Here is a 23830-nt window from a genome sequence, read left to right as displayed (position 1 = left end):
GGTGATCGTTGTTTGGGGGCGGCGAGACCTCCGAAGCACCCGTGGGCTTAACGGCGCTGCCTTTCGTCCCGGCGGAGCTGTGGAGGGAGAGCTGGTCCTGGCTCCAGGGGTTCCGAGGAGACGGGGCCGTCGCGGTGTCAGGGGCTGCGGGGCCCGAGTGGAAGGAGAAAACTGTAACGACTGCGGGATTGGGGATCGGGGATCGGGGATCGGGGAGGGTTGGGAGGGAGGGGCTGCAACCCCACGGCATTGCGCTCCGGGGCTGGAGGCCGGTCGGGCAGCGCGCTGTTGCTTTGTAAAAATGCGTGTGTCTTCTGGCGTTCCGGCTGGGGCGCGGAGGCGACACCCCGGGAGGTCTGGGGCTCTTCTCCCTCCAGCCCCCACCCTTTTCCTTTTAACTGCAAAGATGGGTTCTTTAAAAATATGATCCTATGGCTCTTTGCAGAACTGAAATAGAGCATGTTAAGCTTCCTGGAGATTGACGCGTGTAGATTCAGCTGCTCAAGAGCAGGGAGCTCCTGAGCAGGACAATAGCTATTGTCGTTGGGGAGTGTTTGCGGGTGGTTGGGAGCACAGGCGGATGTGAGGCTGGACTTCTTTTTTAAAGCAAACAGTGCCTCAGGTCCGGTGGAGACCTGGGGGCTTTGAGGCCGGGGTGAAGAGGACCTAGAGGAATTCTAAGTCAGAATTCAGGCTTCCAAATTTTTGCTAGGCCCTGCTAGCACCCTTAAGACTTTGGAGTGTGTGTGTGTGTGTGTGTGTGTGTGTGTGTGTGTGTGGTCGGGGTGGTGGGGGTGGTATTTCTTCCTTTCTGTTTTCTTCCCTTTTCTTTTTGGACGGGGGATCAAGGATTAAGTTCCAGGGAGAAAAATAAAAAAGAAAGAAAAAGTTTAAGACACCCCACCCCCCTTAGTTTTATCATGAATGATATTTCCAGTGCGATTCTGGTTTCCTTCAAGGGTTGATTTAGAGCTTTGTATGTATGTCTGTGTGTGTATGTTGCTAAGGTCACCATGGCTGACCGGGCTGCTGCGGAAAGAGCCTGCAAGGATCCCAACCCCATAATTGATGGCAGGAAGGCCAATGTGAACCTGGCATACTTGGGAGCAAAACCAAGGATCATGCAACCAGGTGAGAAACGGGGGTCCCTTTGTACCTCCCCTCCCCACTAGAGATGCCCACTACTGCATAGCATGAATCCTCAATTTAGAACATTGGTCGATGTATTTAGTAAAGTTAAACCGTGGCTGGTGATTCTGCCAAGGCATTAAAGATGTATTTAGTAAAGTTAAACCGTGGCTGGTGATTCTGCCAAGGCATTAAAGATAGATAAAGGAGAGTTGTAACCACTCCTTTTAGGACTTGAAATATACCTGTGTACAAAAATAGATCTTGGGGGACTGGACAGGTTTTTACACACTCAGACCTGGACATGACTCACCTGTTTTCTGTAGTCAGAGTCCACTCTCCATTTTTGAGTTTTTAGACACTTGTAGATAACTCAGATGTGGATTATATGGGCCAAACTTGTCAATTTTAGCTGGTTGTACTTCCTAACGCAATGTTGTCTCTCCTTTTACCACCAGTTGCCTGGGCCCAAAGCAGGCACTCAGACTTGAACACTGACCCAAGAAAAGCATAGGGGTGCAGGTGGAGGTGTCTGGATGATAAATGTTTAACATAAAGTCACAGGATATTTAGTAATTAAAATAGATTTCACATACTCCAGTTACCCTCATGTTACAGATGAAAAAACTGAGAAACTCATAGAGATGAGAAATGATTTACTCCAAAGTCACATAGCTATTAACCGCCAAGAAGGAGCACGGTTTTGTCTATGTGAAAACATGACCTTCTGCATTTATAACACTGCCCTCTGCATGAGCACAAATAATTGAGAGTTGACTGTTGAACAAATGTAATCTTTTCTTGAAATTTTGGAGATTGACCCTTCCATCCAAACAGATTTACTAGGAAATTAGGTTGTCAAGAAAGTGGGTGCATGAGCAACTATCTATGAACATTAAAAAACATGTATTTGTCTAATACATTGAGTGTAGATACTATCCAGAGAAGAAGGAAAGGAGAGTTTGTTTTGGTGAATTTTTATACTATAATCTGTAAAAGCCATAATCTTCCAAAGCATTGTTCAAAGCATTCCTGAGTGCTCCAAATTACCAAGAATTTTTATAGATCATTATTCAGAATCATAGGAATATTTGTGCATTATCAGGTCCTATTGTTGCTTTTATTCCATGATAATTTTTCCCTGAACTAATTTTCTAAGGTCTTATTCTATGTCAACTAAACTTTGCAGATAATTTTTAGTTTCCACTTATAGCCTATTAAAATTTTTATTTGGATCAACAATAGCATTAATAAAACTGTCTTTTAAATATATATCTAATATTTTCTCTAAAGTATTAAAAGGATGGTTATCTTTTCTAAGATAAATGAAAGTTGTGATTGCTCTTTATATGTAGGAGTTATAAATGTCTAACCATGCACAAATAGAGAATGTGATATGTTTTGTTGTTAGGTTTTGCCTTTGGTGTTCAACAACTTCATCCAGCCCTTATACAAAGACCTTTTGGGTAAGTCAATTAACAGGCCCTCTTAACTTTCAACTGCTATCATTTGTTAACCTGCTTCTTATATACAGACAAGACCATCAGGCCACAGAATGTTCCTGGTTATACATATTTATATATGTTTGTGTACTCTTAATGCTGATAACATAAATATTTTTAGATGAGTCAAGTTATCTGACCACATATGCAGCCTCCAAACCAGACAGATTTTGAGCTTATGATTAACAAAACAAAACAAAAATACCAGGTATGACTTGTGTACAAGACCGTTGTGTCCCGGCACCATTACTACTGTTCAACTTGACTCAATTTTATTTATCTCTTTCTAACCTGACAGGGCTCGTATACAGTTAAGCTAACTGATCAGAAGGATACCATGATAAGAGGTGGAATAGTTCTGTTTGGAATTAAACTGTAACCAGTAGACTCAGACACACAAGCTCAGATGGTGATTAACGATGCATGGATGTTGGTGTTGTTGTTTTACTTTTCACAATAGTCAATAGACCTCCGTGTGCTTTATTTTATTTATTACAGTAATGAAGTGGTGTTGATAGCTAAACTGTGTGCTTTTTACTTAATTGAAAAGAGCTGTAGTGAAAGTGTTTTCTTTTCCTCGGGGAAGGGGCTCTTTGTGTTTTGGTTTTGGTGGTGGTGTTGAGGAGTGTTGACTTTTGATTTTGCCATGGGAAGCAAAGGGCCTCTTTTTTTTTCTTGCTTTTAAGCTGTAGCCTGTGACTTCCATTTAACCATACTTTTGTAGTGAGTGCTAAATCGTGTGATTTCCCTCTGTAAGAATACAGATACATTGCTTGCATGTCCTACGTTTCTGTTTTACCGGGGAGTTTTCTGGGAATGGGGCTCTTTCTTTTGCAATGTGTATCCACTTTTAGGCCTTCTAATTAAAGGTTCAGCAACTCTCATCAGATTAACACTAGTCAAGTTTTTCAGTAGAGCAGCACTAACTTTCACCTTTCAGCCCTAACTCAGGTGAACAGCCTGCTCATATTTGTGTTATCTCTGGGTTTTATCTCTGGGCTTTCCTCACTTGCGCTCCCTTATTTTCTTTTCATTCAGACATGATATGGGTGGGAGATCCCCTAACACGTAAATTTATTCTGAACACTTAGAGTCTGTTTGGCTGTATTCTACATGATCAGTATTGCTGTAACTCTAATGTCAGAAATTTAAACTTCTTTTCAAATATTTTAACTGTTCAAGAAGTGCTTTATCCTCAGCAACACCTTAGCTTAACACCTAAACATCTATATGTGTATGTAGCGTGGAAGGTTAAATTCTGCTTAGATAGATATCTACCTTATGTGTCTCTAAGAATAGACCCCCCAAAAAGTAATAATTTTTTAAAGAGTCAATTTATATCTTTCATGAATACCTTCTTATAACCCTCTCTTTAACATATCAATACTTCACCCTTACTGGCAACTGTTACTTTTTTTAAACTGTGGAAGAGTCTTCTGTCCAATATCATTAAAAAGGACCTTCATATCCATAGCTCTTTATCAATGCCCCATCCAAACCATCCTGGATACTGACAATAATTAGTGGGTTTATTGGTTCAACTGTTTGTGTGGGCTCCTTCCCCCATCATTGGTCTAGACCATCGGTTCTCAACCTGTGGGTCGCGACCCCTTTCACAGGGGTCGCCTAAGACCATCGGAAAACACGTATATAATTACGTATTGTTTTGTGATTAATCACTATGCTTTAATTATGTTCAATTTGTAACAATGAAAATACATCCTGCATATCAGATATTTACGATACATAACAGTAGCAAAATTACAGTTATGAAGTAGCAACGAAAATAATTTTATGATTGGGGGTCACCACAACATGAGGAACTGTATTAAAGGGTCGCGGCATTAGGAAGGTTGAGAACTACTGGTCTAGACTATGTTGAAGAAGGGATTGGGAAGGAAAACATACATCTTAGGAAGTGATGGTGAACTTAGTCCTGATCTCACCCTAATAATCTTGAAACAGTTATACAACTGAATTGATCAACTTGTATTAGTATGTGTTTATTTTTCTCTGTGCTAAGGGTGGTATGAAATAAGGACATTGCACTTTAGTTTGAGAATTCAAACAAACCAATCGGAAACTTGGTTGCTAAGATACTTGGTATTGTTTTCAGTACAAAAGGAATTCAGAATAGCAAGAAAATAGGTGATTGGAGGAGTTGAACTAGGCTTTGTGGGGACTTGAACTAGAACTAGACTTGAACCAATAGCTATATCCTAGACAGGTAAAAGGAAGAATGGACATGTCTCAAGGGTATAGGATGAGGTGAGCATAAGCAAAGGCACAGAGAAAAGGCTCAGCATGAAGAATGTTTATGGAGGGTCTTGAGAACTAGCCATAGAAATCTAGACTGGTTGTCAGAGTCCTTCTAGTAGTTCTTCAAGAAAGCAGCATGAGGAATCTAGGAGCAACCAGAGTGAATTGTGTCACCTGGACGTTTGAGATCAAGCATGTTTTGATAGTAACCTTTTGTTTTTCATCTCTTTTAATATTAGCTGTCTTTTATAAAGGATGGTGATTATTACTGTTTGCATAAATTGTTTGAACTTGAGATTCTTATTAAAAATAGATAGCATTCCAGATGAACCAAGCCAGCCTTCTCTTTCTTTTTTAAGGGGTTCTCAACACTGCTCTGAGTCCCAGAGTCTGTACCTAACAAATCACACCTGGTCATCCTGAATTCTATTTGAATGCTACACATTCTTATTTTAGGCCTGGAAAGAAGCTTGCGAATTTCTTATTTTATTTGACTTATTTGAAGTTCTAGTAACTGAACTATTTCTTCCTAATTGTAATTCTTAAATGGCCCCCAAATTACTCTGGGCCTTTAAAGAGAAAACCTTGGCCTAAAGAATTTCTGATGTAACACAGTGGGTACATGTATAGAAACTTGTGAATTTTCTGAACAATATATTATAAATATTTTATGTTTGAAAGAAGCATTTTCTTATTGAAACCTTGGAGAAGAGAGAATGCAGATCTATGAGCAGAAATGTCTAGGCTAGTTTAGTCATGCTGAAATATATTTAAACATTTATTCAATATACCTCTAAGTGCTAAATTTTAGGCTAGTTGTGTTAACACCATACTGGGTATTATATTGTCCACTAAAAGGGGCACGAGGGATAATAACTAACATTAACTGAACATCTGCTACATGCCTAGTACTGATAAGGGATTTAAATAAATTATATAATTTAATTCTCACAATAATTATTTGATGAAGGCACTGTTAATGTCCTTCCCACTGGGTGATAAAACTGAGATGAAGAGAGGTGAATTAACTTACCAGGGCTAGCAAGTGGTAGAGTCTGACTCTAGGTTCATAATCATGGTTTTCCCGACCTTTCAAAAGCCATGTTCTTTCTTCTGTATCAAGTTGTAGACAATAAGACCCAACTTTATTCTCTCTTGTAATCTAGTAAGAAAACTTACATGCACCCATAATGGCTGTTACTGCATCTTCAGATAAGGGAGAGAGACATCAGGTTGGTGGGATCCAGAAAGGAGGTAGAAGTTGACCTAGATTTTAAAGGACTCCAGGATTTCATTTGTCTTCCAAACATCTTCCTAACCCATACCAGACTTCATGTAGGATTCTGACATTCCAAGGAACTTTGTACTCTCATAAGTACATTATCAAATAAAAACTAGTAATGTAAAATAAATGTAGAGACAAGAGTCCTATAAGCAACCCTGCTTATCTTTTAATGCATTCTTCATACCGATGCACACACACAATTTTCCAATTTTCTCCTCCTTGCTGTAGGCTAAAGTTATTTTCATGGTGGATGATAAGGAACTCTTATTGAGTACTTAGCTATCTTCATCATTGTAGGCTTTTTACATAATTTTATTTAATGCACAGCAATTCGAGTTGGAAATATGGGGTTCATTTCACATATAGTAAATATATGAGATTAAAAGGTTGAAGTGAATTCCTGAAGACTCTACACCAGCGGTTCTCAACCTGTGGGTCGCGACCCCTTTGGGGGTCGAACAACCCTTTAACAGGGGTCACCTAAGACCATCAGAAAACACATATATAATTACATATTGTTTTTGTGATTAATCACTATGCTTTAATTATGTTCAATTTGTAACAATGAAAATACATCCTGCATATCAGATATTTACATTATGATTCATAACAGTAGCAAAATTACAGTTATGAAGTAGCAACGAAAATAATTTTATGGTTGGGGGTCACCACAACATGAGAAACTATATTAAAGGGTCGCGGCATTAGGAAGGTTGAGAACCACTGCTCTACACGGAGTGAGTGTAGGAGCTAGGGCAGGTCGGATTTGGATTTCAACCAGTAGAGAGGATTTCAACCGGTAGAGATGGAGTGAGGATTGGCATCGCTGGCAAAAGGATGGCATGAACAAAGGTGAGGACCTAAGAATGTGTGGTATCTCGAGGAAACATTGAGGAGCCCAGCTGATTTGGGTTAAGGGGAAGGTGGAAAGTAATCCTGAGAGAAATATTTTGGAGCCAGAATTATTAAAGGTCTAGCATACCAAAGTTTAAGAAATTTGTGCTTAGGAATGATGTGAGGGGCCATAGATTACTAGAGCAAGCAAATGAGATGAAGACGTTGTAGTTTTGTGATAGATTGGAAGAGGAAACCAATTGGGATGTCAAAGGTCACAGAGGGACCTGAAGAGATAGGAAGAAAAGGAAAGCATAGTAAAATTTCTTTCAAAGTTGCCCGAAGTATATGCTATGTTCTCGTGCTTTTGTAACTGCTAGGTTTGTACATTCTATGATTAGTTGAGGGGAAGTATGTTGATAGATATTTAGTAGGAGGGAGATTCTCAAATTGCCTTACTGGGTTCCCTAGACTATGAAAAGAACTCGTAATACAGGGATTTTTTTTCAGAAGTCTCACCTTATGTTTTAGTCCATTTCTGCCTTCCTTCCTGAACTCAGATATTTTAGACTCTACATTGTCTTCTGGATTCTCCTTTCTCTGAGTCTTAAAGGACTCCAGGATTTCATTTGTCTTCCAAACATCTTCCTAACCCATACCAGACTTCATGTAGGATTCTGACATTCCAAGGAACTTTGTACTCTCATAAATACATTATCAAATAAAAACTAGTAATGTAAAATAAATGTAGAGACAAGAGTCCTATAAGCAACCCTGCTTATCTTTTAATGCATTCTTCATACCGATGCACACACACAATTTTCCAATTTTCTCCTCCTTGCTGTAGGCTAAAGTTATTTTCAGTTAACACCTTTATTTGAAGATGCAAACCTAGCAACCATCATGTTATGTTGTCTTTAAAACTTTGGGAGTTCAGGGGTTAATGTTTCCATATCAGTGAGCTTCATACTGGCTGGCCTTTGCAGCTGATAGATGTTTTACTTTGGCCTTATAAAGACATTTTACCCACTGGAAACCCTTGTCGCATGACAGGATCAAAAATAGCCCGGCTGCAGCCCCTGCTGTCCATCACCACATGTAAACTGGCATGAGTGTAGGCTCTCTTAGCCGTGTCCGCACATTGGCGGCCTCCAGGGACAGTGTTTTATAAAGCCACACCTGTCGCTGTGAAGGAACCAATCACCTGACCTACAGAGGCGTTTTAAGTGTGTGCATGACCATGCGTCTGGTTTCTGACAAGCAATTCAGCACATCGCTGAGTGTCCTGAAAAACCCTTGATGACGTGGTTTCCCCTGGCACTGGGAAAGATCTACAAGTCTAGTAAATTTGAGTGTATTTTTATCATTGGGGTCAAAGTTCAGTACCCTCTGTGATAAATTCATCTTTTCCATGGATGTTCGTTAATGAGTGTTTTCAGTAAAACTCTGAAAAGGCAAAGAAAAATCTGTTTTTGAACATCTAAACATGAATTTTTCTGTTTTGAGTTCTTTAAAATTTGAAGATTGTTATTTGTACTTCTTATAAGTTGGCTTTGCCAGCATCCAGATGGCATTATAGTGTCATATTTTTAGAAACATTAAGGGGTTTTGTTGGAGATTATTTTAAAGAAAGATGAAATAAACCAGATGTTCATGGTAGTATTTTAAATGGACAGTAATGAATCCCAAGAGTGAGAACTGAGATGCATGGGTTTTTAGGAATACCTCTTGTGATTTAATTTTTGTAATGAATGTTTAAGTAAATTCATTGGAGTGTGTTATGTATGTGATCTCTGAATGTATAATTTTAAAAGGTATTTGATTGTGTTTCACTTTCTTGAACTTTTGCAGGATAATATATAACAGTAGAATTGATTCATATAAAATATCTACTTACAGGCAGAATTAAAGCAGATATGCTAGTAAATCTATTTCTGTTGATTTGGAGGAGAAAACAAAAATTAGTACATATGCAAAAAAAATGTTTCCTTATTCTATTGTGTAAACCTTTTAAGTTTTATTAATTTTGGAAATATTTAGTTGTATTTCCCTGTCCCTGCCTTTTCCCTCAACCTCATCATTTCCCCAAAATCCCTTCTGTCTGTCTTGCATAGAGATAAACAAGCTGGCTGACCTTCAGTTGCCTGATAGTCAAACAGGTTTGATTGACCCTTGTGTCCTTATGAATTTTATGGAGAGAAAGAAAGAAAGAAAGACAAAAGCGTGCTGCACCTCTCTTTCAGATCACTGCCATGAATGTTAATAGCATTTCTGTAGCTTCCCACAACAGCCTCTTGTGATAGAGTGAGCTGCACTACAGTTCGTTTGAGAAGTGTGATTCTGCTGTGTTTACCACACTTGTGAACTTTTAAACTCCTTTTTTATTTTGTCGCCTGCTTCTTTTTTATTATTATTTTTAATAAGGGTGACTGAGGTTGCAGAGAGATTAATGTGTGCTGAGTCTGCATAGCAATTTGAAGTAGGGTTGCCATGATAATAAACATATAGATTTTGTTGAAATTTTTGTTTTGACAAACCAGCCATCACCCCCTGGGAACTGAATGGTCATGGATTACCTTTTGAGTCCTGTGTTCACAGCTCAGAATTTTTCTATTTGCCAAACGGTTTTGTTTTGTGAACTCATTACAATTTTCTCAAGTCTTAATTAAGCATTTATTAAATACCTCTTATGTGCATAGCCCTCATGAACCTTGATTTATTTTCCAAACTTTTGCTAAATGATATTTATTGAATCTAAATGATTATAAACAAAAATGTTAGCAGAGAGGGTATCATCATATTTTGATAGCTGAATTCCTTTGGGGGCACTCCCTGACTTTGGCTACTGCCAGAGGACTTTCACGGACCCCTGGAAAGCAGATATTGTGGCAACCCTATGCTCATAATAACCACTAAATTTGAGTTTGTCGTATTTCTGAGCAAGCAGTGCTACAGATAGGCAACTACTGCCTGACTTTGTTTTCCATTTCTCAACAGGATACCTGCCCACTATGTGTATCCACAGGCTTTTGTGCAGCCTGGAGTGGTCATTCCACACGTCCAGCCGACTGCAGCTGCTGCCTCCACCACACCTTACATTGATTACACTGGAGCTGCGTATGCACAATACTCTGCCGCAGCTGCTGCTGCCGCCGCCGCCGCCGCCTATGACCAGTACCCCTACGCAGCCTCTCCAGCTGCTGCAGGATACGTCACCGCCGGGGGCTACGGCTACGCTGTGCAGCAGCCAATCACCGCCGCGGCACCTGGGACAGCTGCCGCCGCCGCTGCAGCAGCTGCCGCCGCAGCAGCGTTTGGCCAGTATCAGCCTCAGCAGCTGCAAACAGACCGAATGCAATAGACCAGCCATCTGATCAAAGTTGAATTGTTTTCTCTTTCCCTCCCAATTTCCCAATTTTTAGTAGCTAATAAGAGTTAACATTAACAGCTTTAAAAAAAAAAAGCTATGCTTTGTGAAGCAGAATTATTGTTATTTTTATACTCCAGTAGTGTTCTAGATGAGAAAGAGGTGAGAGAGAGGGGAGTGGGCGCAGTTTTGGAAACCAATCCCAAAGAGCCTGAGGAAATGAAAGGCCGCTAGGAACGGATGGCGGAAGTAACAATGGAACTTCACTTTTATAATGGGATTTTTATTTTTGCTCTTTTTATAGTATCAGGGAAGCAAACTGCCTTTTACAAGTTAGAAAATGCTATTTGAATCTTGTTGAACCAGGGAATACAGAGTGAGCAATACATAGCTTGAATTTCATTTAAAAGCAGATTTTTTTTTTTTTTTTAGAAAAACAAAATGGTGAAAGCACTGATTGTCATTTTTAAGTTGCTATGGCCTATAGAACTTTTTCAAGTAAGAAGGTAATGTTCTTACTCTCTCAAAAATGGGCATCGAACAATCAATCTAGGAGCGTGGCAGTGGGTAAAATGGTGGACAGGCACCAAAGCTATTTTCTCATCTATCCTGTGGATGAGTGGGACTGTGGAACAAGTGATGTGGAATTAATGGGTGCAACAGCTGTACAGACAATCAATAACACGCACAGTTCTGGAAAGAACACATCACTTGTGCTTGTTTGATGAGCTTGTCACATTCTAATCCCTCTCCCCATCCTGTTTCAATTTTGGGAAACTTGTATCTGCTGGTGTCAGCAATTCTGATTCTGAAATAGGATCAGGCTTTTACTACAACAGCCTTCTCTTTCTATTTATTGTGTCGACTCGTGGCTTATGATTAAAGGCAGGCAAAGTTTGCAGACTCTAAACCCTTAAGAATTGTCTTAAGGGCATTTATTTTTTTTCCCTTTTTGAATAATTTTACACTTTTTAGTATCTATTTCAGAGTCCTATTTAAAACTATTTATTAGTGAATACAGTACATGAGACAACAAAGTTACTGAGATTACAGTTCTTCAGAGGTAATGATAATGTGGTTTATACTGTGCCTTAATAGTAATGCTATTTAAGATAATTTATTTTTAAGTTTTACTATGCTGCACTCTAAAGGAAGGAACTTTAGATGTGACACTGTAAAATTATGTATTCATCTCATGGCATAAATTATTTAGTAGGTCTAGATGTAGCATATTAAATATTAACCTATTCAGCTAAAGATGTTGACTTGGATTTATTTAAATTCATATGTGCACTGTATAAGAGAGTACTCTTACATGAACACATTTTAGTTTTTAGGTTTTAACAAACAGGCTATATTGCTAGTTTCATGCTTCCTTCTCTAATTTTTGCTAGTGTAGATCTCATTTATTGGTACTTCATTAGTTTAACACTATTCTCATGTAGTTTATGTAGTTTTTAAATGCTGCTTTACATTTTTCTTCTGAAACTGCAATACTTGCAATTTTTATTCTTAAGCTAAATTGAATACTATTTTACACTGTATTGGATTTTTATACTTGAACAATTTCATACAAGGGAAGACAGGTTAGCATTTTTATGGACTTTCTCCATTACCACTGGATTTACTTTAAGTATTCCCATTCTAGACAGTGTTATGTAATGTAGACATGACTCTCCTGTGCAGATTATTTATTCATTATGTACATTGCTTTATAACATTTCAGATCTTCTCATCTATTCACTTGTATTAAATATAATTTTTAAAAACTCCTGTTGCATTGATTGTTTCTAATTTTGTCATAAAAGTAGAATGATTTCTCCTTTTAATTAGAATTAATGGCCATGATTTACATGTAACAATTTCAGTGAACAGAAAACTTCCTGGACACCCCATGTTTATACCTTCTAAGTAAATTTTATTAACTCACTTATTTACTTTATATGTAGCAAATGACATAAGGTCCTTCCCCAACAGTAGACTCTCAAAGACTATTCATGTCACTGCTACTTGGTTAACTGAAGATTGCTGAGTGGGCTATAGAGGGAGCACAGTGATGCTGGGAGCAGGGAAACAGGTTTGGCACTAGGTTGTACCACTTTCTAACAATGTGAATGGAACAAGTTGCTTTTCTTTTTAAAAATTGATTGATTTTTTAAATTTAAATTCTTTATTGTTTAAAGTATTCTATATGTCTCCCTTTTCCCCCATTGACCTCTCCCCAGCCTCTCCCACCCCACCCCACCCCCCAGCACATGCCCTCACCCCCCTACTGTCTGTGTCCATTGGTTATGCTTATATTCATGCATACAAGTCCTTTGGTGATTGATTACATTTTTTAGAGAGGGAGAAAGGGAGAGAGAGAGAGAGAGAGAGAGAGAGAGAGAGAGAGAGAGAGACATCGATTTGTTGTTCCACTTATTTATGCATTCATTGGTTGATTCTTGTATGTGACCTGATGGGGAATCTAAACTGCAACCTTGGAGTATTGAGATGACACTCTAACCAACTGACCTACCCAGCCAGAGTGGAACAAGTTGCTTTTTGTAATTTGTTCTTTGGATGAGGTTTTTATTTATTTCTTATCTATAATATTGGGAGTAATACCTGTCTCACATGGTTATTTGAATATTAAATAGATTATATCAACTACAAGTTCCGGAAGGCTGTTTGAGAAGTGATATGTTCGAAAACGAAATCATTTTCCCCCCATTAGAAATAATGTAAATTGAATTAATCTATTCCAGACCCCCAAATGATTCCCTGTTTTAACCTTTCTCAGTTGCCTGATGGTTGTTTCATGAGCATTTTTACACCCTTAGCAACAACAGCACTCTTGATGGCCTCTTTGTGTTTTAAAATTGTGCTAATCATCAATTTCGCCATGCCATACTTGGTAGCCCTATCAGACATGTGAACACCTCTATCATATTTTGCAATTATTTTTTTTTAAGCTCCATCATTGTTCTCACAACTTTCCTTTTCACTTTGCTGCTATCACTAACCTTCTTAGGATCCATGGTGACTTACTGTACATAATTTAATAATAAGCAGAAACAAAAGCAAGAAAACACGAATATATTCACAGCACAATTTCCTGAGATATTAACAAGTGAGATTTAGCAGTAAAATGACTCATACTCACACATTCTTTTGTCACCTGAGAGATGCCTGACTGGTCATACAGGTATCAGCATAAAAAGGGTGTTGCATCAAGAACTAAAGTTTTGCTTGACAACCAAGATATTTTTTTCTGTGAACAACTTGGTCAAGAACCAAATTGTCCAAGATGGTAGTCATTCAAGAAATGAGGTTCAACTGTACTTGGCACAGAGCCCAATATATGGTAAGCCCTAGGTAAATGATCATTAGTAGCAGTTGTAATGCCTGTAGTGACAACTAACAAAAAAGGAAGTCACCTAGTAAGACATTACCATTTTTTAAATTTTTTCCACTCTGACATGGCAATACCTAACAAGGTAAGTACTAGAACATCAAATGAATGACTGTCATATTAATTGTTTTAAAGTGTATATAGTATGTTATCTTAATTATGGAAAGGATTGCTTGCTGGTCTTAATATTTTTCAAATCTATGACATATCTTTTACTAAGTCCATCAGTTTTCAAAAATTATAAACAGCAGAAAGTTTTGATAACAGATTCTATCATACTTGCTGCTTTACGATAACTATCTTTAGAGTCATCACAATCTCAAATATTAAGTGCCTTTAATTTTCCAAAGAAAAATGATACCAGCTTTTCCCTAGGGAGAGAGATTATTGTACCCCAATGTATTATCTTGGATTGGTAAAATAATTTCTAAGCTATTTAATTTATTCAATGCATCAATGATTATTTTATGTCAAAGGACATGCTCTACATTTAACTGTTCAGATCTATGCAAGGTCACTTTTGTTCTCAATAAGCCATACATTGATTGCTGAACTTTAAAATGAAACATTCTTTGAAACCAGTTTGGCTCAGTGGATAGAGCGTCGGCCTGTGGACTGAAAGGTCCCAGGTTCGATTCCGGTCAAGGGCATGTACCTTGGTTGTGGGCACATCCCCAGTAGGAGATGTGCAGGAGGCAGCTGATCGATGTTTCTCTCTCATCGATGTTTCTAACTCTCTATCTCTCTCCCTTCCTCTCTGTAAAAAATCAATAAAATATATTAAAAAAAAACTTTAAATTAAAAAAATAAAATAAAATAAAATAAAATGAAACATTCTTTGATTTATCAATTAAAAATAAGTCAGACATTTCTGGGGAAAGCTTGTCAAAAATAGCTATACCCAGGAAAGCCAGAAGGCTGTACCTTTCTTTGAGTATTTCCTGATCTATATAATATCAGTATTAGCAGTCGTAGAGAGGGGGAAGTTTTTATGTTATAGTGCTAAAGCATATATTTCTAAAAATAAAGTTCTTAATACCTAACAAAGAGAGGAAAGTAGCCTGGACATAATGTTTGCATTGGTCAGGAAGGCTAGTTGTATTTGTAGAGTTAGAAAAGCAATGGGTCTGAGATCCAAAGAGCTGGCTGGCCTTTACTCACCAGCACAGTGATCTTGAACCCTTCTACCCTGGTAAAATGTGAGTTGATAGTTCCCAACATAGTGACTCTACTTACCTTTCAGATTATACTGGTTAAATGAATTAATTTTATGAGAGCATTTTAGAAATTCTAAAGTAGTAGGCAAATGGAAATTATAGGGAATACGCACAATCTTAATTTGGAAATTGATCTCAAGTATCTCGTATTAAGTGACTTTTCCAAAGAGGACAAACTTGTATCTTGTGTGGTTATCTTTTTTCTGTCCCAACCAAGTAATAGCTAAACTCACTGTACAACAAGGGCAACACAAAAAATAACATCAAAAGATGGAGTGATTGCTCAGATAGGGGAAGGAAGAAGAGAGGATTGTGGAATACATTTCTCTTACAGGGGAACTATATTTAGTTCCTTCCTCACTCCTGTCAAATATTTTTCTTCTTAATTCCCTCTGAGGCTTGAAAGCATTCATTAAGTTGGCAGTCTGAGGTTTGGAGGGGCAGAGGTGAAAAGAAACCAAAAAATAAATAAATGCATTTGCATGCTTACTTTTGTCCTCTCTCCTCCGTTGAGAATTCCAGGCTGTTTCCATGGAAATTCTAGCTTATTTTGCTTAAGCACTTGATACAGAAGAGGTTTCAGTTGGGGTATTTGTTCTCAGTTGAATCTTAGAAGTTCAGGAATGATTTATAGCTAAGTCATTTAAATTCTAGGCATTGAAATCCCAATCGTCAATCAAAATGAGAAAGAAATCACAATACATGTTATAAGCACTTTAGACATTTTAGATAAGAAAAATGTTATACATTGATAGCTTTGATGTCATAAATTAGTTCTGTCTTATGGCACAGTGCTTGCTCATTCCTTACCAACTTCTTCAGAGAGAAATTCTATAAAGTCCCTTTCGCTCCAGTCAGTTGTCTCCCGGAAGATGAATGCCATTGCTTTTTGAAAATCCAAGATGCTATCACTAAGCTAGTCATATATTCTACATGAGTTGGAGGGTATGCATTGTCTTCTATTTTTCAACTGTGAGAGATAATTCTGATTACATTATAATGGGTATTGAGTTCCAGTCCTATTTCTTTTCAGATAATCTATACCAGGGGTCCTCAAACTTTTTAAACAGGGGGCCAGTTCACTGTCCCTCAGACCGTTGGAGGGACGGACTATAGTTTAAAAAAAAACTATAAACAAATTCCTATGCACACTGCACATATCTTATTTTGAAGTGAAAAAACAAAACGGGAACAAATACAATATTTGTATTTGCATGTGGCCTGCGGGCCGTAGTTTGAGGACCCCTGATCTATACTAATAAAAGCCTAGGTGGTTCTCACGCCCTCGCACAACGCCATCACGTCATCACAAGATGGTCGCCACAAGATGGCCACCCTCACATCATCATAAGATGGCCACCAAAAGATGGCTGGCAGGGGAGGGCAGTTGTGGGCTATCAGGCCAGCAGGGAAGGGCAGTTGGGGGCTATGAGGCTGGCAGGGGAGCAGTTAGGTGTGAATCAGGCCAGCAGGGGAGCAGTTAGGCGTGAATCAGGCCAGCAGGGGAGCAGTTAGGGGGCAATCAGGCTGGCAGGCAGAAGCAATTAGGGGCAATCAGGCAGGCAGGCAGGTGAGTGGTTAGGAGCCAGCAGTCCCGGATTGTGAGAGGGATGTCTGACTGCCGGTTTAGGCCAATCCTGAGGATTGAGCCTAAACCGGCAGTCGGACATCCCCCAAGTGATCCCAGATTGGAGAGGGTGCAGGCTGGGCTGAGGAGACACCTCCCCTCTGCACGAATTTCGTGCACTGAGCCTCTAGTTATGTTCATAAAAGGGTAAATATCTGAAACTAACTTACAAAATGAGTTTTAAATATAAAAACATAGCTTTGCTCTCTAACCGGTTTGGCTAAGTGGATAGAGCATCAGCCCGTGGACTCAAGGGTCCCAGGTTCAATTCCGGTCAAGGGCATGTACCTTGGTTGCAGGCACATACCCAGTAGGGAGTGTGCAGGAGGCAGCTGATCGATGTTTCTCTCCCATCGATGTTTCTAACTCTCTATTCCTCTCCCTTCCTCTCTGTAAAAAATCAATAAAATATATTTTTTTAAATGAAAAAACAAACAAGCATAGCTTTGCCAAGTACGAAGTTCTGATTTAGCTCTGTTTTTAAACTATGTACATTGGACAGTCTTAACCATTTATGAGTTTGTTTAGTTTCTAAATACTCTGACTCCTGGCAATTTGTTTACACTCATCCCTGTGGGTCAGAAATTCAGAAGGGTACAGTGGAGATGAAAGAGATATAGTGGGTGCCTTTTAGAGAGTCTCAGGGTATGAGTTTCCATTCTGCATTCACTTCATAGGTTTTGAATCTTGAAAAAAGAGGGATGTGAAAGGATGGAGAAGAAGATAATGAAGAAAGAGACACTAAGGTAAAAATCACCTTCAAAAGTAGGTAAAAGAGGATGAGATGGAAAGTCTGTGAAGGGGTGCAAGGAGGGCTAGAGCACGTGAGGCAAGGGCTTGCCACGGAGGGGGCCACAGAGGGAAGACAGGGAGAGGTGACTTGCTGGGTGGCAGGAGACTTCATCTGGGCATGGGGTGTGGGGAAATCATTTAAAGGACAGTAATTAGACATGTGTTTTTCTAGTTAAATAAAAGACATTTAGGACAACAGCTGAGGTTTTGAACTTGCAAAGGTTTAGACATCTTAAGAAATGGAGTATCCTTTATAACTGAAAACGTTTAAAAACAGACCATTGTGGTGCCTCTGGTGGGATTAGATAGAGTTTCGTCACAGACTTTGGACCTCCAAGGACAGGAGACACGAACATTTTTTTAATCTTATCTATTGTCCCTTCCCATTTGAAGCAGACAAGTGAGTCAGAAGAAAGAAGGGAAAGATTACAGCAAATGTATTTACATTGCTACCCAGTGTACTTGCCTTTACCATATTAAAATGTCATTTGTGTCCCTGGCTTGGTGGCACAGTTGTTTGGAGTGTCATCCCATACGCCAAAAGGTTGAGGGTTCAATTCCCGATCAGGGCCCATATGGGAGGCAACCGATCAATGTTTCTCTCTCACATCGATGTTTCTCTCTCTCTCTCTCTCTCTCTCTCTCTCTCTCTCTTCCTCTCTTTCTAAAAACCAATAGAAACATATCCTTGTGAGGATTTTTTAAAAATTCAAATGTCATTTGTGTCTGAAAACACACGAGATCGGTGCTGCTGCTTTCTGGATACTAGTGACCCCCTGTTGATGGGCCTTTGGAAACAGTGGAAAGTTTGTGAAGGGGTGCAAGGGAAGAAGCCTACATGACTAATCACATGCCATGGACCAAGTACTCATATTTAGTCCTTATCACAGCATTGAGTAGAGAATATTGTCCCAATTTTTCAGACAGAAAAGAGTGCAGATGCAGTAAGCAGCTGCCCAAAGTCCAGTGTCAGGATGGGGCAGAACCAGGATTTCCAGTGGATCCTACTTCCTTAATAATGTTTCCTAAACACTCCATCTGCTCCGTCATTGACCATGTTTGGCAATGTGCCAAACCAATAAACCAATGCTTGATGGGAAGATAAAACACTGGGAGAGTGTGACGGGGCACGTGTGAAGTTCAAGCAAGTGGCTGAAGTCCCATGAGAGCTCAGAGGAGAATTTAAGTATAAACCTCACCTCATAGATCCTTTGTTTGGTGCTTTCCTACAGCCCTTACTCTCACTATTAAAGAATCATTTTGTGTCCTAGATCTATATTAGCAAAGGAATATTGGCAACAATCAACATTGAGTTGAACACTTCTCTTCATTACCATTGTTCACATCTTTACTTTAAATATCGACATTTGGGGCTACCATTTACCGGGCATCCATTTATGCCAGACACTGCACACATTATCTTAAATCCTCACAACCTCACAGTCGGCTTGGCATTATCTTCCTTTGACAGAGAGGTTAGTGAATTGGCCTAACGTCACAACTGAAGGTGGTGGAACTGTGCGTTGAAACCCAGGTCTGGCTGATGCCAAAGACTAACTGCCACTGGGTTATTTTAGCAACATCTTTCTGTGTCACCCGGAGTCCTCCCAGACATTTTTAAGGGGAGCTTAATAAACATGCCTTTGGTTCTATAGACTCTAGGGTCAAAACCAAATCTAAGGAGCCTGAGGCAAGTCATATACATGATTTTTAAAACCCTCAATAAAAATCACATAGCATAAATGTCTCCACACTCATCTTCGTAATTTAATTTCTTTTGGTCAACATTTGTTCAGTCATAGCACTAAGGATTATAATAATTATAATCATCTTGACCTCTAGCCACTTATGTCTTTATGGGGAAAATATTATACTAATACTGCAGTTAGCTATAACGAACTACTATAAAATTGAATAAGAGTATATCTCAGTTTGTGTCAAAGGATGTCAAATAATTGTAAGATTTTAATGAATATTGCCAATTTTAATAACAATGACATTGAATTTAAATGCAGACTATAGCTCTTAAAGGTATATGGTTCAAGTCATCTGCCAATAATAGCTTGGCTGTCTCAATGAAAAGTGAGAGGAGATTAGGAGAACTTGAAGAAGAAGCCATGCCAGGAACAGGAGCCAAAGCAGCTTGGGAATGGCTGAGTGAGAGGCATGTGGTGTCCTCACTTGGAGAGAGTTAAGAGGAGTGAAACTGACTGGTAAAAGAAGGCACTGTGCTTGTCCTCTAAGCACACATGTTGAATGTCTTTATATCCCGGGCATACCGAGAATCTTGATAATTCATGCTCTGTAACAGCTGCATTTCTTATCATCTTTGGCATATTTCTTCAGCACACACAAAGCCTCTTATCTCTCAAACAGCCTCTCCCTGGACCGCTGTCCCTTTCAGCTGCTTAGGGGCCATGTCCCTTAAATCTCCCAGCTGTCTTTCTTACCTCTCAGCCCTTGCTTCCTTTATCTGTATATATATTTTTTAATCTTTGCCAGCTGCCACTTTTGGCACAGTGGTTGTCGCTCAGCTCTCTCAGAATGAGACATTTCAGCAGGCTGATGTGGGGAAAGAACATAACAGTTACAACAATGCAGTTTCAAAATTAGCCTTAAACTCTATCAAGAAAAAATTTCATCTGAGCTTTCATGCAACCTGCTCTCCATGGATCAAGCTGTGCATTTCTGAAAGGATGAGACACCCTAGAGGCTTGCACAAAGAAATGTGAGAGAGAACTACAGGGTGTTTACTTGTGCAAAATGAGAGATTTCTCCCCTTAGAAATGCAGATTCTCTGTGGCTGCAGCCTTACTGAGTTTATGTAACACCATCTCGGTTGGATAACATGTTAACTGGAACCCCACTAGGTATAGAAATGTAAATGCTACAAGCTGGGGAGAAATTTAATTTCATATGGGAAACTATTCGTCTTCACTTACCTGCTGCCAATACCTCTAGTTGGTTCTAAGCTTCTATATTCAATGAGATTTCCGCTCCTCAGGGTAATTCTTGCAAGAGAGTTTTAGTGGTTCTGTGGGGTTATCAGATTTTCTTAACTTGATGGATTCCGAGTGGCTAAGAGAAATAGCATCATCTTGGTTTGGGGGGAGGCAGGTTTTTCAAAAACTACGTAATAAATGCTTGAGAACCTCTGCAAAGCAGAGAGGGAGAACTTTCAGAATGCCACAGTGCTGAGCACAGTTAAGAGTTTCTAGTTTGGCAATTCTTATGCTATTCCCACTCAGGAACATGCTCAAGAAGTACAGATATCTTGGGTAACATCCTACTTCCTTTGGTATTAGCCAAAATTGCTTTCTTCTATATTAACCCAGGAAATTGGAATAAATTTGTTAAAATATCTTTGTGTTCCTATTATGCTATTATGATTATTATTCCAAAAATGATATGAACCAATATTAAGGTAAATCTCTTGATTGTATAGAAATGCATACTTGCTATGCTCTGAAGTAAATGGGAACTTTTTATATATGTAATGAAGTCTAGGTTCTCAGGCTGATAGAAAAATCAACAGACAAGATCTATCCAAGCTGGATTTAGTCATTTGACTGCCTTCTAAATCAGAATCAGTTGTTGCATCTGAATGTATTCTATAGAAATCTTCATTAATTATAGTCTACTACAAAGAACAGCGGTCTCTCTCTCTTTCTCTCTCTCTCTCTCTCACACACACACACACACACACACACACACCTCCAAGTTACAAAGGACAAATTCTTTTTAGCTATTACTAATTAGATAACAGTTTGGATCCTGATAGAAATAGTTTATGTTAGAAGAATAGAAGCTCTATAACTGTAAACAAACTGGTGCCATATTTGAGATCTTGCAATTCCCAAAATTTGTAATCTAACTGAATGGGCTCAGTACTTCAGAGCCCTAGGGCAGACAAAGGATGTAGTAAGTAGATTCCACAAATTACAACTTAAAAACTAAAGCTGTAATTAGTTTTTATTTTTAGAGTCGTTCTTACTCATTTTTTTTTATCATGCTAGTGTTCCATTAACCTGTTCTATTACAGATATCAACACTAATTGTTAGATAATCATTATTGGGTATTACTGGGCATTACCTATGTATAAGGCATGTTAAATTCAATATGTGTTTATGAAATTTTTTCTTTTGTATAATAGCAAGTATGTGGCAGCTAACATTCCCTTGACAATTATTAATTTTTACCAAACCTTTGACTAAAGGACTTTTTCAAAAAAATTTTTACCCTCACCCCAGGACATGTTTATTGATATTTTTAGAGAGAGAGGAAGGTAGGTAGGGAGGGAGGGAGGGAGGGAGGGAGAGAGAGAGAGAGAGAGAGAGAGAGAAAGAGAGAGAGAGAAACATTGATGTGAGAGAGAAACATCAGTCAATTAACTCCCATATGAGTTCTGATTGGGATTGAACCCACAACCAAGGTATTTGTTCTGACTGAGAATCAAACTTGCAACCTTTTGGGGTTCAGGACAATGCTCTTCCCAACTGAACCACCCGGCCAGGGCTGACTAAATGACTTTTTCAATCTCTGATAAAATAAAGGAGTAACTAAAATGGTAGAAACTTGTTTCTTCAAATTAAAATTATCACTGTTTTTATAAATTATTAATCTTATAATTATTTCAGAAAAATTATTTGCAATGATAATCATAAAATATTAAATCATTTTTGCAATTTCAAATCTGTCAAGTTATTTGCCTCTTCCTGTGGCTGTATTTGTTCATTTTTTGAAATGTAGGAATTGGTTGAGTTATGAGTGGCAAAACCCCAAGATATATATGTGTAAGAGGTTATTTCTGACATATTACTGACTAGTTTTAATAATAAAATAGAAATTCAGAGGTCAGTAAGATATGTGAAATAATTAGTAGATATAATTAATTACCCAACTTTTTAGGAGACTGACATTTTTTCTAAACCTGATAACCAATTTGTTAGGATGTGACTCCAAATTCCTAGGGTTGGTATATACACCACAGGAAAAATAGCCAGATCTAAGAAGCATGGAGTGAATCATGACAATAAAGGGCAGGAACCCACATCCAGAAGAAGTAATCAGACTATATAATTAGAAGGAAACTGGACTGGAATGACAAAGGTTGTAATTTTAATCCAAGCCCCACCAGTAAGCACCATTATTTGTATGCATAGTGCATAGAAACAACTAATTGATGTGTCTCTCTCACATCGGTGTTTCTCTCAATATATCTTTCTCCCTCCCTTCCACCCTCTCTAAAAAATAAATGGAGAAAAATATCCTTGGATGGGGATTAACAAAAACAAACAAACAAAAAAACAGACATATAGATTAATGGAACAGAATAGAGAGCCCAGAAATCAACCCACACCTACATGACCAATCAACAATTGACAAAGGAGGCAAAAAGATACAATGGGTAAAAATAGTCTATTCAATAAATGGAGTTGGGAAAATTGGACAAATACATGCAAAAAATGAAACTTAACCATATTCTTACACCATACACAAGAAAAAACTCAAAATGTAAACTCAAAAGATGTAAATGTAAGTCTTGAAACTATAAAAATCTTAGAAGAAAATATAGGCAGTATAATTTCAGACCTTTCTCATAGCAATATTTTTTCTGATATATCTCCTCAGGCAAGGGAAACAAAAGAAAAAAATAAACAAATTGGACAACATCAAACTAAAAAGGTTTTGCACAGCCAAGCAAACCATCAACAAAATGAAAAGACAACCCACTGAATGGGAGAATATATTCACCAATGATAATCTGATAAGGGGTTAATATCCAAAATTTAAAAAAAACTTATACAACTCAACACCAAGAAAACAAACAATCCAATTTAAAAAATGGGCAAAGGGCTGAATAGATATTTCTCCAAATGGGACATACAGATGGCCAATAGACATATGAAAAGATGCTCAGTGTCACTAATCACCAGAGCATTGTAAATTAAAACCACAATGAGATATCACCTCACACCTGTCAAAATGGCTATGGTCAATAAATCAACAAACAACAAGTGCTAGCCAGGATGTGGAGAAAAGGGAACCCTTGTGCACTGCTGGTGGGAATGCAATTGGTACAGCCACTGTGGAAAGCATTATGGAGTTTCCTCAAAAAAATCAAAAATGGAACTGCCTTATGACCCAGCTATACCACCTCTGGGAATATATTCAAAGAAATCTGAAACACTAATTTGAAAGAATATATACACCTCTATGTTTATTATAGCACTAGAGGCCCAGTGCATGAAATTTGTGCATGGGGGGGGGGGGGGAGGATCCCCCAGCCTGGCCTGCACCCTCTCCATTCCGGGACCCCTGGCTCCTAACTGCTCACCTGCCTGCCTGCCTGATAGCCCCCCTAACCACTCTGCCTGCCTGGTTGCCCCATAACTGCCCTCCTCTGCTGGCCTGGTCACCTCTA

The 23830-nt window shown here is 38.6% G+C and overlaps 1 protein-coding gene across 1 annotated transcript; it reads left to right on the top strand.

Moving 5' to 3' along the window:
• The first annotated feature begins 810 nt into the window (after nucleotides 1-810).
• RBM24 (RNA binding motif protein 24) lies at nucleotides 811-12146 on the top strand. The gene is made up of 3 exons (XM_023756488.1): nucleotides 811-1131; nucleotides 2540-2594; nucleotides 10006-12146. The coding sequence occupies exons 1-3, from the start codon at nucleotides 1014-1016 to the stop codon at nucleotides 10367-10369; spliced, it is 537 nt and encodes a 178-aa protein (XP_023612256.1). The 5' UTR covers nucleotides 811-1013; the 3' UTR covers nucleotides 10370-12146.
• Nucleotides 12147-23830: the final 11684 nt, after the last annotated feature.

The sequence above is a fragment of the Myotis lucifugus genome, unplaced genomic scaffold (genome assembly GCF_000147115.1).
Source record: "Myotis lucifugus unplaced genomic scaffold, Myoluc2.0 scaffold_95, whole genome shotgun sequence".
NCBI classification, from domain to species: Eukaryota; Metazoa; Chordata; class Mammalia; order Chiroptera; family Vespertilionidae; genus Myotis; species Myotis lucifugus.
This window is presented reverse-complemented; position numbering and strand designations above follow the sequence as displayed.